Below are 17,516 nucleotides of genomic sequence, written 5' to 3'. Positions count from 1 at the left end.
TGGAATGGGCAGGTTGTCTTATGAGGAAAGGTTGGACAGGCTCGGCTTGTATCTGCTGAAGTTTAGAAAAGTAAGAGGCAACTTGATTGAAACATATAAGATTCTGAGGGGTCTTGACAGGGTGGATGTGGAAAGGATGTTTCCCTTTGTGGGAGAATCTAGAACTAGGGGTCACTGTTTAAAAATAAGGGGTCACCCATTTAAGACAGAGATGAGGAGAAATTTATTTCTCTCAGAGAGTCGTGAGTCTTCGGAATTCTCTTCCTCAAAAGGTGGTGGAAGCAGAGTCTGAATATTTCTAAGGCAGAGGTAGATAGATTCTTGATGAGCAAGAGGTTGAAAGGTTATCGGGGGTAGGTGGGAATGTGGAGTTCAGGTTACAATCACATCAGCCACTATATTATTGAATGGGAGAGCAGGCTTGAGGGGCCGAGTGGACTACTCCAGCTCCTAATTTGTATGTTTGTATGTTCTGCACTGTAACAATTATATGATTCTATGTACCCTCTGAAGTTTATGATTTACAAAGCCTAAATATTCTAAGAATATTGTGTCACAGTATAGAGTATTGAAGGTAGTAATCATGTGAATCCCTTGGCGTTGAGAGCGTGGTGAGCTCGGGCTTCTGCCTGCTGCTTTAACACATCCATATTCCATAAAGGATATAGAGGCACTGGTGCAAAAAAGGTTTGCTTGAATGACACCAGAAATGAGAGGTTATACCGAAGAGTCTTGAGGTAAATAGCATCAATGCATTCTAGGGAGGGAGAAAGGAATAGAAGTCAATGGGGCTGATGAAGAGGGTTGGGAAGATGCTCATGTGTAGCATAAACACCGACATAGACCTGTTGGGCCGAATGACTATTTCTGTGCTGTAGGTACTTTGTAACACTTTGTCACTAAGCCATTATCTGGAAGCATTCCCAGTCTACCTGAAACTTCCACCCAGAATCAACTGCCTTTGTTTATTTTTTTAGGGCTACAGTAAGCCCACAGTAGAAGCTGTGCCTGCTGTTGGGTCTATCAGGTGCACTCTGAGTGGAAGAAATATAAGGACAGTGTGCCTAAAAAGCAGCCACTCCTATTTCAATGTATTTTTTTATCTTTTCCAAAATGAGGTGAATCCAGATTTTGGCCCATATTTCAACACCACAGAAATCATGCCCCAGCTTTGCCCTCCCTTCGTGCAAAGTCTCCACCTGACTTTGTTGCTGTGGTTGTCTCAGATTCATGAAAGTTGTACAATTGTAAAGGGTCTCTAAGAAAGTATGTTAACAGGCTAAGTGACTCAGTAAATGTGGAAATAGATGAATTCAGTTAATTTTTGTTTACCTCTGTATATTTTCTCCCTCAGTCTGGTGGCGAGGTTACCGTAGATGACGCCAGCTGCTGTCGGTATTGTATCTGTAAGCAAAATCTTCATTTTCACTCAGGGACTCATACAGAACAGAAGGAAGCCATTTAGCCCATCATACCTTTTCACATAATTATGTAATTAGTCCCAATCCCCTGTTCTTTCCTTAAAGCCCTGCAAATTTTTCCTTTTTAACTATATATCCACTCCGTGTGGATCTGTAAATCTACAAATTAAAAACCTTATATCTGCAAACATTTCCTGTATATAAATCCTTATTTCATGCTTGTGTCAATTTTTTCCACTATAAATTCCTTTGACCGTATTTATAATGGAAACTGTCTATGTAAACTTGTCACCTGGTAATTACAACCTATCAGTGATCACACGATAGCACCTCAATTCTGCATCTCCCAACTCCTCTCCTGCACTGCAGAATACAGTAATTTTTCACATTTAACTATAACTAATGTTATGACTGGGTGAGGAAGGGGTCTCAGGCTCCCCTCTGGCCACTTTCCTGGTTTGGTTGTAACAGGGTTTAACTTTTAAAACACAGTGTTTTTAGCTTCACCTCAGTGAGTCCTTGCTGACTGCTCTCTAATTGTAATTGTAAATGAACCAACCAGACAGGTTTTCTTAGGTTTAAGCAAGAAAGATGCACGTTTATTAACCTTAACACTCTAACGCAGTTAAAATTACTAAAAATATGCGACACGACCATGCTAGCATGCATACGAGATAAACACATACCCAAATTTAGATACAGAGGAGGAGAAAGAATTAAAGGGGGAGGGTATGGAAAAGTAGATGGAATTCAGTTAGTCATTAGTTTTGCTATAAAGTCTTTGGTTGGAATTGCGGTCCTGTAGTTCTCGCTGGAGCCCAATGCACACTTTCAAACTTGCTTCTCTGCTCCCAGAAGCTTGAAGAGGTTCTCTGTCTTGAGGCTTAAGTTGTTTCCGTGGGTCCCTGGGACTTTGCTTGAGAGACAGAGACAGGGAGATAGCTTCCTTCTCTTTGGTCTTCAACTTACAGTCTGCCCCAAACATTTCTGTGAGGCACAATTCAATCAGTTCCCAGTCTGGCCAGCAGGTAAGTCATGTGACCAGCTCTTTGTTTGAAACAGCATCGTCTGCGAGCATTGTTGATTTAAAAAGTGCTCCAGTCACATTCACTGGGGGGGGGGGGGGGGGTGGATGTCGGTGGGGGGGAGGTTGGAAGTTTGATTCTTACAAAGTCAGTAGCTCTCAATGTCTTTGATCACCACTATTGACAAAACCCATCTCGCTACTTGAATCCGTGAACACTCCATTGTTTCTCTATGCAACTGTCTCTCAGAATGCAAATGTGCAACCATGTTTTAGCTGTTCAGCTCTGTGGTCCTTTTAAACAAGTTATGCTCAATGTCCAGTAAGAATGGTTCAAGTAGCATTCCATATGACAAAATTAATAAGTTTCCATTTGGCCGGTATGGTTTCCGTCATAGTAATAATTGGTCAATCTTCTGGGGGATTGTACACACTACTACTCTCTGATGCTCCCTGACCTGATAACGTTTCCTTGCATTTTCTATTTTTATTTCAAAAAATATAAACTTTCTAGTCAACACTGTACAGAGTCTAAAATCATTTTAATACAATATACACAGATTAATACCTCACATTATATTCTCCCTTCGTCAGATACAGGAGAAATGCCGCGAACAACAGATGCCCCTCGACATTGCTTTCATTGATCTCACCAAAGCCTTTGACCTCGTCAGCAGATGTGGTCTCTTCAGACTACGAGAAAAGATTGGATGTCCACCAAAGCTACTAAGTATCATCACCTCATTCCATGACAATATGAAAGGCACAATTCAATATGGCGGCACCTCATCAGACCCCTTTCCTATCCTGAGTGGCGTGAAACAGGGCTGTGTTCTCGCACCCACACTCTTTGGGATTTTCTTCTCTCTGCTGCTTTCACATGCGTTCAAGTCTTCAGAAGAAGGAATTTTCCTCCACACAAGATCAGGGGGTAGGTTGTTCAAACTTGCCTGCCTAAGAGCGAAGTCCAAAGTACGGAAAGTCCTCATCAGGGAACTCCTCTTTGCTGACGATACTGCTTTAACATCTCACACTGAAGAGTGCCTGCAGAGTCTCATCGACAGGTTTGCGGCTGCCTGCAATGAATTTGGCCTAACCATCAGCCTCAAGAAAACGAACATCATGAGGCAGGACGTCAGAAATGCTCCATCCATCAATATTGGCGACCACGCTCTGGAAGTGGTTCAAGAGTTCACCTACCTAGGCTCAACTATCACCAGTAACCTGTCTCTAGATGCAGAAATCAACAAGCGCATGGGAAAGGCTTCCACTGCTATGTCCAGACTGGCCAAGAGAGTGTGGGAAAATGGCGCACTGACACGGAACACAAAAGTCTGAGTGTATCAAGCCTGTGTCCTCAGTACCTTGCTCTATGGCAGCGAGGCCTGGACATCGTATGTCAGCCAAGAGCGACGTGTCAATTCATTCCATCTTCGCTGCCTCCGGAGAATACTTGGCATCAGGTGGCAGGACCGTATCTCCAACACAGAAGTCCTCAAGACGGCCAACATCCCCAGCTTATACACACTACTGACTCAGCGGCGCTTGAGATGGCTTGGCCATGTGAGCCGCATGGAAGATGGCAGGATCCCCAAAGACACATTGTACAGCGAGCTCGCCACTGGTATCAGACCCACCGGCCGTCCATGTCTCCGCTTCAAAGACGTCTGCAAACGCGACATGAAGTCCTGTGACATTGATCACAAGTCGTGGGAGTCAGTTGCCAGCGTTCGCCAGAGCTGGTGGGCAGTCATAAAGGCGGGGCTAAAGTGTGGCGAGTCGAAGAGACTTAGCATTGGCAGGAAAAAATACAAAAGCGCAAGGGGAGAGCCAACTGTATAACAGTCCCGACAAACAAAGTTTTCTGCAGCACCTGTGGAAGAGCCTGTCACTCTCGAATTGGCCTTTCTCGCCACTCCAGGCGCTGCTCCACACACCACTGACTACCTCCAGGTGCTTACCCATTGTCTCTCGAGATAAGGAGGCCAAAGAAGATATTGTAAAGGGCACATATCTTATCTAGCACATAGAGTTATAAAATCATTTACAGCACAGAAGGAGGCCATTCAGCCCATTGAGTCCATGCTGGCTCTCCACAGAGCTATCCAGTCAGTCCCACTCCCCCACTAGATCCCTGTAGCCCTGCAAGTTTATTTCCTTCAAGTGCCCATCCAATTTCCTTTTGAAATCATTGATTGTCTCTGCTTCCACCACCCTTGTGGGGAGCGAGTTCCAGGTCATTAATACCAACTGCATTAAAAGGTTTTTCCTCATATTCCCCTGCGTCTCTCACCAAAACCTTCAATCTGTGTCCCATAGTCCTTGTACCATTAGTTAATGGGAACAGTTTTCCTTGTCTAACTTATCTGAGCCTTGCATAATCTTGTACCCCTCTATTAACTCTCCCCTCAATCGCCTTTGCTCCAGGGCCAACAATCCCAGCTTCTCCAACCTAACCTTGTAACTAAAATCCCCATCCCTGGAACAATTCTGGTAAATGTCCTCTGCACCTTCTCAAGGACCCTTACAACCTTCCTAAAGTGTGATGACCAGAACTGAACTCCTGTTGGGGCCTAACCAGAGTTTTATAAAAGTTCAGCATAGCTTCCCTGCTTTTGTACTCAATGCCGCTATTTATGAAGCCCAAGATACCATATGCTTTACTAATCACTCTCTCAATATGTCCTGCCGCCTTCAAAGATTGGTGCACATTAGGGGCGGCACAGTGGCGCAATGGTTAGCACCACAGCCTCACAGCTCCAGCGACCCGGGTTCAATTCTGGGTACTGCCTGTGTGGAGTTTGCAAATTCTCCCTGTGTCTGCGTGGGTTTCCTCCGGGTGCTCCGGTTTCCTCCCACAGCCAAAAAGACTTGCAGGTTGATAGGTAAATTGGCCATTATAAATTGCCTAGTATAGGTAGGTGGTAGGGGATTATAGGGATAGGTGAGGATGTGATAGGAATATGGGATTAGTGTAGGATTAGTATAAATGGGTGGTTAATGGTCGGCACAGACTTGCTGGGCCGAAGGGCCTGCTTCAGTGCTGTATCTCTAAATCAAAAAATAAAACATACACCCCCAGGTCCCTCTGTTCCTGCACACTCTTTAGAACTGTACCATTAAGTCTATATTGCCTCTCCCTATTCCTTCTGCCAAAATGCATCACCTCACACATGTCAGTATGAAATTCCGTCTGCCACCTGCCTGCCTATTCTGCTAGCCTATCTATGTCCTTACTGTTTGCTACACCTCCAAGTTTGGTGTCATTGGCAAATTTTGAGATTCTACTCTGCATTCCAAGATCCAAGTCATTTATATATAGCAAAAAAAGCAGTGGTTCCAGCACTGACCCTTGGAAAATACCACTGTCTACCATCCTCCAGTCTGAAAAACAACTATTTACTACAACTCGCTGTTTTCTATTCTTAAGCCAATTTTTTATTCAATGTGACGCTGGCTCTCCTATTCCATGGGCCACAATTTTGTTAACTAGCCTTTCATGTGGTACTTTATCAAACGATTTCTTAAAGTCCATATAAATATCATCCACCACATTCCCTTCATCAATCTTCTCTGTCATTTCAGAAAAAAATTCAATTAGGTTAATCAAGCATGATCTGCCTTTTACACACTCATGCTGGCTCTGCTTAATTAACTTGAACCTCTCCAAGTGTCTGTTGAGTTCTTTCCTAATTATTGTTTCTAACTCACCACTGATGTTAAACTAATTGGCCTGTAGTTGCTCGGACTGACCTTACACCCGTTCCTGAATAACAGTGTCACATTTGCCACACTCTAATCCTCTGGCATCTCCCCCTTATCCAGTGAAGATGGGAAGATTATGGCAAGCCCTTCCGCTATCTCCACGCCCACCTCTTTTAGCAACCTGGGATGCAAGCCATCTGGACTAAGTGACTTATCTACCCTAAACATAGCCAGCCTTTCCAGTACTTCTCCCCATCTCAATTTTTACCCGATCCATTGCCTCTACCCTCTCCACTTCTTTTGATATTTTGTCAGATTACGCTTCCTTAGTAAACACCGAAACAAAGTATGGATTAAGTATATTAGCCTTTCCCGGTACCTCTAAACATATATTACCCCCTATGTCCCTACTAGGCTCCACTCCACTTCTTACTACCGTTTACTATTTACATGCCGATAGATTTTTGGGTTCCCTTTTATGTTGACTGCCATTCTATTCTCATATTCTCTCTTTGGCAACTTTATTTTCTTCTTGATCTCCCCTCTCAACATATTGTATGTAGCCTAGTTCTCACTTGAAGAATTCACTTGACATGCATCATACACCCTCTTTTTCTGTTTCATCATCATCTCTATCTCCCTCATTATCCAAGGAGCCCTGTTTTTGGTTCCCTTACCTTTCACCCTTGCTGGAATTGAAATATTAGAGGCTAACATCTAAATATTTTTTTATCATTCATAGGATTTGGGCACTACTGGCAATGCCAGCATTTACTGTCTATTCCTAATTGCTCTTGAGAAGGTGGTGGTGAGCTGCCTTCTTAAACCATTGCAGTTCCTATCGCAGTGTACAGAGAGTAATATCTCGTTACCACATAGTACAGAGACTAATATGTAGTCAGCAGATTTTACATAGAGCAATATCTAGTCAGCAGATTGTGTAGAGTTGGAGAATATAATCATTCTCTTACTTGTCTTTGCCGTCTTCATTGGCTGAATTTTCATCACGGAGGTGGAAAATAGGAGCCGGGTCTGTTTTTGGGTCAGAAACCTGCCTCTGGTGGGAAACTGATGAAAGTTCAGATTTGCATGGGAGTGAGGCCTTAATTGGTATGGAGATGCGTTTCCTGTCCACTTAGAGCCAGTAGGGGCATGAATGGAGGTGGTTCAGAAGAAGTGTGGGACTCATTTAGACACCCCATGGCAGCCATCACTGAGGCTGCTGGTTGTCCAGAAGGAGGGAAGTGAGATGTCACAGGAGAGCTGGAGGCCTGACATCTGCAGCAGGGCCTCGATTCATCAATGCTGGAAGCCATGAGGGAGAGGAAAGGAGGTTCTCTTCCCAGAGGGTGACGGGAGGGTGACCACCTTGTCATGCAGCAGGGCACCTCTCTTTTCAGCATTCTCTCCCTCCGACCCCTCTTCCTTCTCCTCCCTTAACTCCTGCTCCTCCCTGATGAGCTGTCTCTTTTTAGGGCCTCACTGTCCTCAAGGTCCACACCAGTCTGGAGGACCACATTATGGAGAGCACAGCAGCCCACCACAATGACCAGGGCCCTTTCAGGAGGATATTGGGGGGCACCAATGGTTCAGACACTGGAATAGCTTCTTCAGAAGCCTGATGATCTGCTCAAAGGTGAGCAGGGGGCATTGGCTCTATCGCCTTTGTTCCTCTGTCTGGCGTTCCTGTAGAGGGGTCAGTAGCCATCTCTTCCCCTAGCTCTTGTTGCAATCACAGACCAAATGGACGTTCAGGGAGTGGAAGCCCTTCCTGTTGATGGATCACATTGGCCGCTCGCTGGGTGCCTGATGGCCACATGGGTGCAATCGATGATGCCCTGTATCTGGTGGAATCCAGCAATGGAAAACCTAATGCACTCTATCCCTGCGAGGTCGTGTCTGTTGTGAAATGAATGCGCTGTCCAGCTCTGGCAAAGAGGGCATCACTGCAGCACATTGCAGTGGTGTGCAGCTTTCTTTTCATTTGTTTGTGGGATGTGGGCGTCACTGACTAGGCCAGCATTTATTGCCCATCCCTAATTGCCCTTGAGCTGAGTGGCTTGCTAGGCCATTTCAGAGTCAATCACATTGCTGTCACATGTCGGCCAGACCAGGTAAGGACAGCAGATTTCCTTCCCTAAAGGACATTAGTGAACCAGATGGGTTTTTACAACAATCGACAATGGTTTCATGGTCATCATTAGACTAGCTTTTAATTCCAAATTTATTAATTGAATTCAATTTTCACGATCTGCTGTGTTGGGATTCAAACCCATGTCCCCAGAACATTACCCTAGGCTCAGGATTACTAGTCCAGTGACATTATCACTATGCCATCTCCCTCCCTAATTGTGAGAGGCCACTAAAGACCACAGCTGATTCTTAGAAGGAGCCAGAAGCAAAGAAGTTCAAAGCCACAGTGACTTTGACAGCCACTGGCAGGGGATGCAACCAATGTTGCAAGGTGCAAGATCTTCGGTGATGAGGGCACGGATGTCTATGATCATCTGCCTGGATAGTCGCAGTCTCCTGTGACACTGGTTCTTGGTCATCTCCGGGTAGCTCCATCTTTGGCGGTTGATCCTTTGCTGAGGGTTTGTCCTCCATTGCCTTCATTCCTCTCCTGTGCCCTCCTGATGCCCGGGGTTCTGGTCTTTCTCCGAAGATTGATGCTCCTCATCACCACTGGACCAAAAGTCTGACAGTCGAGCCCCCATTTCCAGCTAGATCCTTCCTTCAGGGCAGGTGGTTGCCCAATTGTTCATGACAGCCTTGCCCCTGCTCTTCTGCACCTGCGATACTGAGGGGGGGGGGGCAGCGACACCATTCAAAGCCTGGGCACTACATGCCCACTCACCCTGCCACCTGCCCAGTCCCCCTTTGCTCCACTGACCATCTTACGGGGCTTGGATGATCCCACTGTGTACCCGCCTTGCCTCATCTGTTCTGAAACCAACAGCTTCTAAATCCCTTGCCCTCCTTTAAATATTTTTGTTATTCGTTCATAGGATGTGGGTGTCGCTGGCTAGGCCAGCATTTATTGCCCATTCCTAATTGCCCTTGAGAAGGTGGTGGTGAGCTGCCTTCTTGAACTGCTGCAGTCCATGTGAGGTAGGTACACCCACAGTGCTGTTAGGAAGGGAGTTCCAGGATTTTGACCCAGCGACAGTGAAGGAACGGCGATATAGTTCCAAGTCAGGGTGGTGTGTGACTTGGAGGGGAACTTGCAGGTGGTGATGTTCCCATGCATTTGCTGCCCTTGTCCTTCTAGTTGGTAGAGGTTGCGGGTTTAGAAGGTGCTGTCTAAGGAGACTTGGTGCATTGCTGCAGTGTATCTTGTAGATGGTACACACTGCTGCCACTGTGCGTCATTGGTGAAAAGAGTGGATGTTGAAGGTGGTGGATGGGGTGATAATAAAGGGGGCTACTTTGTCCTGGATGGTGTCGAGCTTCTTGAGTGTTGTTGGAGCTGCACCCATCCAGGCAAGTGGAGAGTATTCCATCACACTCCTGATTTGTGCCTTGTAGATGGTGGACAGGCATCGGGGAGTCAGGAGGTGACTTACTCGGTGCAGTATTCCCAGCCTCTGACCTGCTTTTGTAGCCACATTATTTATTCAGCTGGTCCAGTTCAGTTTCTGGGCAATGGTAGCCCCTAGGATGTTGATAGTGGGGGATTCAGGGGTGGTAATGCCATTGAACATCGAGGAGAGATGGTCAGATTATCTCTTGTTTGAGATGGTCATTGCCTGGCACTTGTGTGGCGTGAATGTTACTTGCCACCTATCAGCCCAAGCCTGAATATTGTCCAGGTCTTGCTGCATCTGGACATAGGCTGCTTCAGTATTTGAGGAGTCGCAAATGGTGCTGAACATCGTGCAATCATCAGCGAACATCCCCACTTCTAACCTTATGATGGAGAGAAGGTCATTGATGAAGCAGCTGAAGATGGTTGGGCCTAGGACACTACCCTGAGGAACTCCTGCTGTGATGTCCTGGGACTGAGATGATTGACCTCCAACAACCACAGTAGGTATGACTCCAACCAGTGGAGAGTTTTCCCCTGATTCCAGTTTTGCTAGGGCTCCTTGATGCCATACTTGGTCAAATGCTGCCTTGATGTCAAGGGCAGTCACTCTCACATCACCTCTTGAGTTCAGCTCTTTTGTCCATGTTTGGACAAAGCTGTAAAGAGGTCAGGAGCCGAGTGGCCCTGGCGGAATCCAAACTGAGCGTCACTGAGCAGGTTATGGCTGAGCATGTGCCGCTTGATAGCACTGTAGATGACACCTTCCATCATTTTGCTGATGATTGAGAGTAGATTGATGGGGCAGTAATCGGCAGGGTTGGACTTGTCCTGCTTTTTGTGCACAGGACATACTGGGGCAATTTTCCACATTGCCGAGTAGATGCCAGTGTTGTAGCTGTACTGGAACAGCTTGACTAGGACTGTGGCTAGTTCTGGAGCACAAGTCTTCAGTACTATTGCCAGAATGTTGTCAGGGCCCATAGTCTTTTCAGTATTCAGTGCCTTCAGCCATTTCTTGATATGACGTGGTGTGAATCGAATTGGCTGAAGTCTGGCATCTGCGATGCTGGGGACTTCAGGAGGAGGCCGAGATGGATCCTCCACTCGGCACTTCCGGCTGAAGATAGATGCAAATGCTTCAGCCTTATCTTTTGCATTGATGTGCTGGGCTCCCCCATTATTGAGGATGGGGATATTTTTGAAGTCTCCTTTGCCTGTTAGTTGTTTAATTGTCCACCACCATTCACGGCTGGATGTGGCAGGAATGCAGAGCTTACATCTGATCCATTGGTTGTGGGATTGCTTAGACCTGTCTGTTGTATGCTGCTTCCACTGTTTGGCACATAAGTAGTCTTGTGTTGTAGCTGCACCAGGCTGACACCTCATTTTTAGGTACTTTCAGTATGCTTGAACCAAGGTTGGTCCCCCAGCTTGATGGGAAACATAAAGTGGGGGATATGCCAGGTCATGGTTGTGGTTGAGTACAATTCTGCTGCTGCTGATGGCCCACAGCGCCTCATGCATGCCCAGTTTTGCATTGCTAGATCTGTTCGAAATCTATCCCATTTAGCGCAGTGGTAGTGTCACACCACACAATGGGGGGTATCCTCAAAGTGAAGACAGGTCTTAGTCTCTACAAGGACTGTGCGGGCATCACTCCTACCAGTATTGTCATGGACAGATGCATCTGCGACAGGTAGCTTGGTGAGGATGAGGTCAAATAGGTTTTTCCCTCTTGTTGGTTCCCTCACCACCTGCCGCATACTCAGTCTAGCAGATATGTCCTTTAGGACTCGGCCAGCTCGGTCAGAAGTGGTGCTACCGAGCCACTCTTGGTGATAGAAAGTGAAGTCCTCCACCCATAGTACATTCTGTGTCCTTGCTACCCTCTGTACTTCTTCCAATTGATGTTCAACATGGAGAAGCACTGATTCATCAGTGGAGGGGGGTGCGGTAGGTGGTAATCAGCAGGAGGTTTCCTTGCCCATCTTTGACCTGATGCCATGAGAATTCATGGGGTCCAGAGTCAATGTTGAGGGCTCCCAGGGCAACTCCCTCCCGACTGTATACCACTGTGCTGCCACCTCTGCTGGGTCTGTCCTGCCGGTGGGACAGGACATACCCAAGGATGGTGATGGTGGTGTCTGGGACATTGTAAGGTATGATTCCATGAGTATGACTATGTCAGGCAGTTGCTTGAATAGTCTGGGCTGGGTTTGCCGTTATTGTTTCCAGTGCCTGGGTCGTGCCGCGTGGTCCGTCCGGTTTCTTTCCACCCTCCCCCTTCTACAAGCTTTTTAACAAGTTTGATTGTCCTGATTTGAAGGGAGGGCAGGATTTCTGCCATTCCTCCCCCCACACTGCTCATTATTACCGATGTCAAGACCAGTGCCTTGAAATTGACAAGTCACCCAGTGCCAGTATTTTTGGGCCTCCCATCACCAGCCTCCATTCCTATCTTCAGGGGCCCCAAAAATTCAGCCCCATGTTTCTGTTTCTATCTTGTCTTCTGCTTCTGTGGCTTTCTCTTCTGCTTCTTTTTTCCTCAGGTTTTATTTGTCTTTTTTTTCTGTCCTCTTCTGCTTGGTTCTCTGCCTTTTTCTTTTCCTCTTTCCTTTCATGTGGGAAGTGTTGGGTAAGTGGCCTGTTGTGACAGAGGAAGGAGCTATCAATGGCTGCAGAATGCTTTTGAGGTGGGAATTGTGAAGAAAGTGGAGCCCTGAGCAGCTCCTTTCCCAGTGGATGTAGAAGATCCCATGGCACTATTTTGGAGAAGAGCAGGGGTTTAACCCTGGTGTCCTGGCCAATATTTATCCCACAATTAGCATCACTAAAGCAGATTATTTGATCATTATCACATGCTGTTTGTGGAAGCTTGCTGTGTGCATTTTCTACATTGCAAGAGTGACTGCACTTCAAAAAATATTTCATTGGTTGTAAAGTGCTTTGTGACTTGCTGAGGTAGTGAAAGGTGCTATATTGATGCAAGCATTTTATTTCTTCCCTTACTACCACCCTTTAAAACCATTACTACTCCTATCGCTTCCCCTTTAAACTATGAACTGCAATTTCTCTCCCCCCTTATCCACAGTTACTCACATCACCTTTAACCCGCCCTTCCCTCTCTTGCTTCCACTAGCTCCCCTCCAAGGTGACACTCACACCCAGTTATTTCCTTCTTTTCCATCCCTTCCTATCTCAAAGATGCTTTGCTTTCAAAATTCAACTTAATTGGAAGCTTAAAAAAACAATTAGAATGAGAAAAGAATTTGACCTAGAAAATAGATTGTGCCCAATTTTGAGCATGTGGTGGGGGGACACAGTGAACAATCCCTGAGCCTGATCTGTAAAGTCCAAGGTGCCCACAATATTGGACCTCGAAGGGGAACTGCCGAGTGAAACAGGCAGCTCTCAGGTCATAGAGTCATAGCGTTATACAGCACAGAAACAGGCCCTTCGGCCCATTCTGTCCGTGCCAGCCATCAAGCACCTAACTATTCTAATCCCATTTCCAGCACTTGGCCCATAGCCTTGACTGCTATGGCGTTTCAAGTGTTCATCTAAATACTTCTTAAATGTTGTGAGGGTTCCTTCTTCTATCACCCCTTCAGGCAGTGTGTTCCAGATTCCAACCACCCTCTGGGTGAAAAAATATTTCCTCAAATCCCCTCTAAACCTCCCGCCCCTTACCTTAAATCTATGCCCCCTGGTTATTGACCCCTCCGCTAAAGGAAAAAAGTTTCTTTCAATCTAACCTATTCATGTCTCTCATAATTTTGTATACCTCAATCAGGTCCCCCCTCAGCCTTCTCTGCTCTAAGGAAAACAACCCTAGTCTATCCAATCTCTGTTCGTGGCTGAAATGCTCCAGCCCAGGCAACATCCTGGTGACATGAAATTGTACAGTTACTGACTAAGCTTTCCTTTTCTCTGTCTGAAACCATAAATATGAGGCCAAGTTATTTTGTTCCCTCTGAGTCAAACCTCCATGTCTTCTCTGCTTTAAACCACATGCAATGGGCAAATCCTGAATTAGTTCTTCCTTTAATAAAAACAGAGAATGCTGTAAATTGCCATGTATGGAAAGAGCCCTGATGTACTAAACAACGAAATGGAGGAATTGTGAAGTTAAGAAGTCAATTGTTAAAACTTGGAACTTGATACATAAACCACAGAGAAAATGAAGTAGCGGCCATGTGACCCCCCTCCTGTACTGGAAATTCACAAACCCGTCTGCAAAGATGTGGCTCATTAACCTCATCCGAAATAGCACTGGGGGGATCCCCTTTGAAATTGAAAGAAGTATTGCATATGAATGACTCTGATTGACATCGAACATAGAACAGTACAGCACAGTACAGGCCCTTCGGCCCACGATGTTGTGCCGAACCTTTAACCTACTCTAAGATCAAACTACCTACATACCCTTCATTCTACTATCATCCATGTACCTATCCAAGAGTCACTTAAATGTCCCTAATGTATCTGCTTCTACTACCACCGCTGGCAGTGCATTCCACGCACCCACCACTCTCTGTGTAAAGAACCTACCTCTGACATCTCCCCGAAACCTTCCTCCAATCACCTTAAAATTATGGCCCCTGGTGATAGCCCTTTCCACCCTGGGAAAAAGTCTCTGGCTATCCACTCTATCTATGCCTCTCATCATCTTGTACCCCTCTATCAAGTCACCTCTCATCCTTCTTCGCTCCAATGAGAAAAGCCCTAGCACCCTCAACCTATCTTCGTAAGACATGCCCTCCAGTCCAGGCAGCATCCTAGTAAATCTCCTCTGCACCCTCTCTAAAGCTTCCACATCCTTTCTATAATGAGGCGACCAGAACTGAACACAATATTCCAAGTGTGGTCTAACTAGGGCTTTATAGAGCTGCAGCATAACCTCGCGGTTCTTAAACTCAATCCCCCTGTTAATGAAAACCAACACACCATACGCCTTCTTAACAACCCTATCAACTTGGGTGGCAACTTTGAGTGATCTATGGACATGGACCCCAAGATCCCTCTGTTCCTCCACACTACCAAGAATCCTGTCTTTAAGCCTGTACTCTGCATTCAAATTTGACCTTCCAAAATGAATCACTTCAAACTTTTCCAGGTTGAACTCCATCTGCCACTTCTCAGCCCAGCTCTGCATCCTGTCAATGTCCCGTTGCAACCTACAACAGCCTTCCACACTATCCACAACTCCAGCAACCTTCGTGTCATCGGCATGAATGAACTAACAGAGGATGCTGGAGACAGTCTGGCTCATAGACAAACCAAGATGAATAAGGTGTGAAGCAGCAACATCATAACAGAATGATTCACATTCAAACATCAAACGATGGCCAAGGTGGTCAAAACGGGACAGTCTCCGAACAAAAACTCCAATGTGATTAAAAAGGTAGCTCTCTGGAGAGACAGAGAGATCAAGTCAACATCACAGAAATTCTATGAGCAGGATCCAGCAGGCAAGAGAAGAACCCTGCTGACCAAGAACAGCCACCACAGCAGAGACATCACAAACTGACTTTGAGACTAGCCATCTGTGAAACTAACAAACTACACGCCATCAGCTTTGGACTGTTTTACAGCCACTAGAACTCTACAATACCTCTGCAAATTCAAGACTGCAAATAATCAGGCCTGCAACTTTAAAAAAAATAAATTTTCCTCCTGAGAAGACTCAATAATCTTCTGTAAACCACCAACACTTACCTCACTTGGGTCTTTAAACTACCGCTTACCCTTTTGTCTCTATCTATTCTTGTGACACAAAAGTCCGCGTGTATCAAGCCTGTGTCCTCAGTACCTTGCTCTACGTGAGAGAGCCTTGGACAACGTATGTCAGCCAAGAGCAACATCTCAATTCATTCCATCTTCGCTGCCTCCGGAGAATCCTTGGCATCAGGTGGCAGGACCGTATCTCCAACACAGAAGTCCTCGAGGCGGCCAACATCCCCAGCTTATACACCCTACTGAGTCAGCGGCGCTTGAGATGGCTTGGCCATGTGAGCCGCATGGAAGATGACAGGATCCCCAAGGACACATTATACAGCGAGCTCGCCACTGGTATCAGACCCACCGGCCGTCCATGTCCCGCTTTAAAGACGTCTGCGAACGCGACATGAAGTCCTGTGACATTGATCACAAGTCGTGGGAGTCAGTTGCCAGCGATCGCCAGAGCTGGCGGGCAGCCATAAAGGCGGGGCTAAAGTGTGGCGAGTTGAAGAGACTTAGCAGTTGGCAGGAAAAAAGACAGAAGCGCAAGGGGAGAGCCAACTGCGAAACAGCCCTGACAACCAATTTTATCTGCAGCACCTGTGGAAGAGTCTGTCACTCTAGTATTGGCCTTTATAGCCACTCCAGGTGCTGCTCCACAAACCGCTGACCACTTCCAGGCGCTCACCCATTGTCTCCCGAGACAAGGAGGCCAAAGAAGATTCTTGTGTATGTATGTGTGACTGAATGTGTGTGCGAGTGAGGTTGCAATCATTTTGGGATTTGTTTAAAAATAGTTATTTTTTTTACCTACGAGTAAACCTGTCATTTGTCTGTTTATTTGACCCTAAAAACACTCAAGGACTAAAGATCTTAACAAAACATGATTGTGGTCAGTTGGGAGGTGAATAGTGGGAACCACCCACACCCCTTACCACCTGTCTGTAACAAAATGCTCAGACGATCAGGCAACATCTCTGTCAAGAGAAACAGAGTTGGTGTTTCAGGTCAATAACCTTTCATATCAGAACCAGTTCTTCCTGCCTGTCACTAAGTAAAATGATATATCACAGAATCAGCCCTCCTTGTTGTTTACTGATTAAAACCATAGATACTAAGCACCAGTTCCTCTCACTGGAGCTGAAACTCCTGTGCTGCTATCAGATAGAACCTGTTCATAAATAAAATTGGCATGTACAGTGCATTCTAATATTTCTGCAAGGAATAATCATTACTGTGTTTCTGTTACCAGATAAACAGAAAATTTCACACTGCATTACAGCTGTGAAAAACATCAAACTGATGGAAGGCGCCTGCTCTGCAGAGGTAACGTAGCATATTAAATAGAGCAGTAATGGTCTGGTGCAACGTATTCAATGAATTCTTTGGACACTAATATCTTCTCTGCAGCACAAGTTATTTTCCTCTCCTCCTCACAACCTCTCCTTGTGTTTTTGGAGCATCAGCTGCACAGGAGTTTCAGCAAACAATTAAGAAGGCTAATGATATGTTAGCCTTTATCACAAGAGGATTTGAGTACAGGAGTAGTGAAGATTTGCTTCAATTGTGTAGAACCTTGGTTAGACCACACCCAGAGTACTGTGTGCAGTTTTTGTCCCCTTACCTTAAGAACATAAGAACATAAGGAATAGGAGTAGGCGTAGGCCATTCAGCCCCTCAAGCCTGCCCTGCCATTCAATAAGATCATGGCTGATCTGTCCCAGGCCTCAACTCCTCTTTTGGGCCTGCTCTGCCTAACCCTCGACTCCCCGAGATTTCAGAAATATACCTCCTCCTTAAATACATTTAGTGACCCAGCCTCCACAACTCTCTGAGGCAGAGAATTCCAGAGATTCACCACCCTCTGAGAGAAGAAATTCCTTCGTATCTCAGTTTTAAAAACCCCTTATTCTGTAACTATGTCCCCTAGTTTGAGATTTCCCCCACCAATGGAAACATCTTCTCAACATCTACCCTGTCAAACCCCCTTAGAATCTTATATGTTTCAATAAGATCACCTCTCATTCTTCTAAACTCCAATGAATAAAGGCCTAACCTGTTTAGCCGTTCTTGATAAGACAACCCCTTCATCCCAGGAATCAGCCGAGTGAACCTT

At 45.8% G+C, this 17,516-nt stretch overlaps 1 protein-coding gene across 1 annotated transcript in view; it reads left to right on the top strand.

Moving 5' to 3' along the window:
- LOC137368615 (mucin-5B-like) overlaps window positions 1-17,516 on the top strand; it is a 116,154-nt gene that overhangs the window by 82,682 nt on the left and 15,956 nt on the right. Inside the window, exons 6-7 of the mRNA XM_068028758.1 lie at window positions 1,355-1,406; window positions 16,653-16,726. Of these exons, the coding sequence (XP_067884859.1) occupies window positions 1,355-1,406; window positions 16,653-16,726 (126 nt within the window). The remainder of the gene's footprint in view (window positions 1-1,354; window positions 1,407-16,652; window positions 16,727-17,516) is intronic.

The sequence above is a fragment of the Heterodontus francisci genome, chromosome 4 (assembly GCF_036365525.1).
Source record: "Heterodontus francisci isolate sHetFra1 chromosome 4, sHetFra1.hap1, whole genome shotgun sequence".
Lineage (NCBI taxonomy): Eukaryota > Metazoa > Chordata > Chondrichthyes > Heterodontiformes > Heterodontidae > Heterodontus > Heterodontus francisci.
The sequence above is the reverse complement of the archived record's forward strand: the minus strand, read 5'-3'. Positions and strand labels throughout refer to the sequence as shown.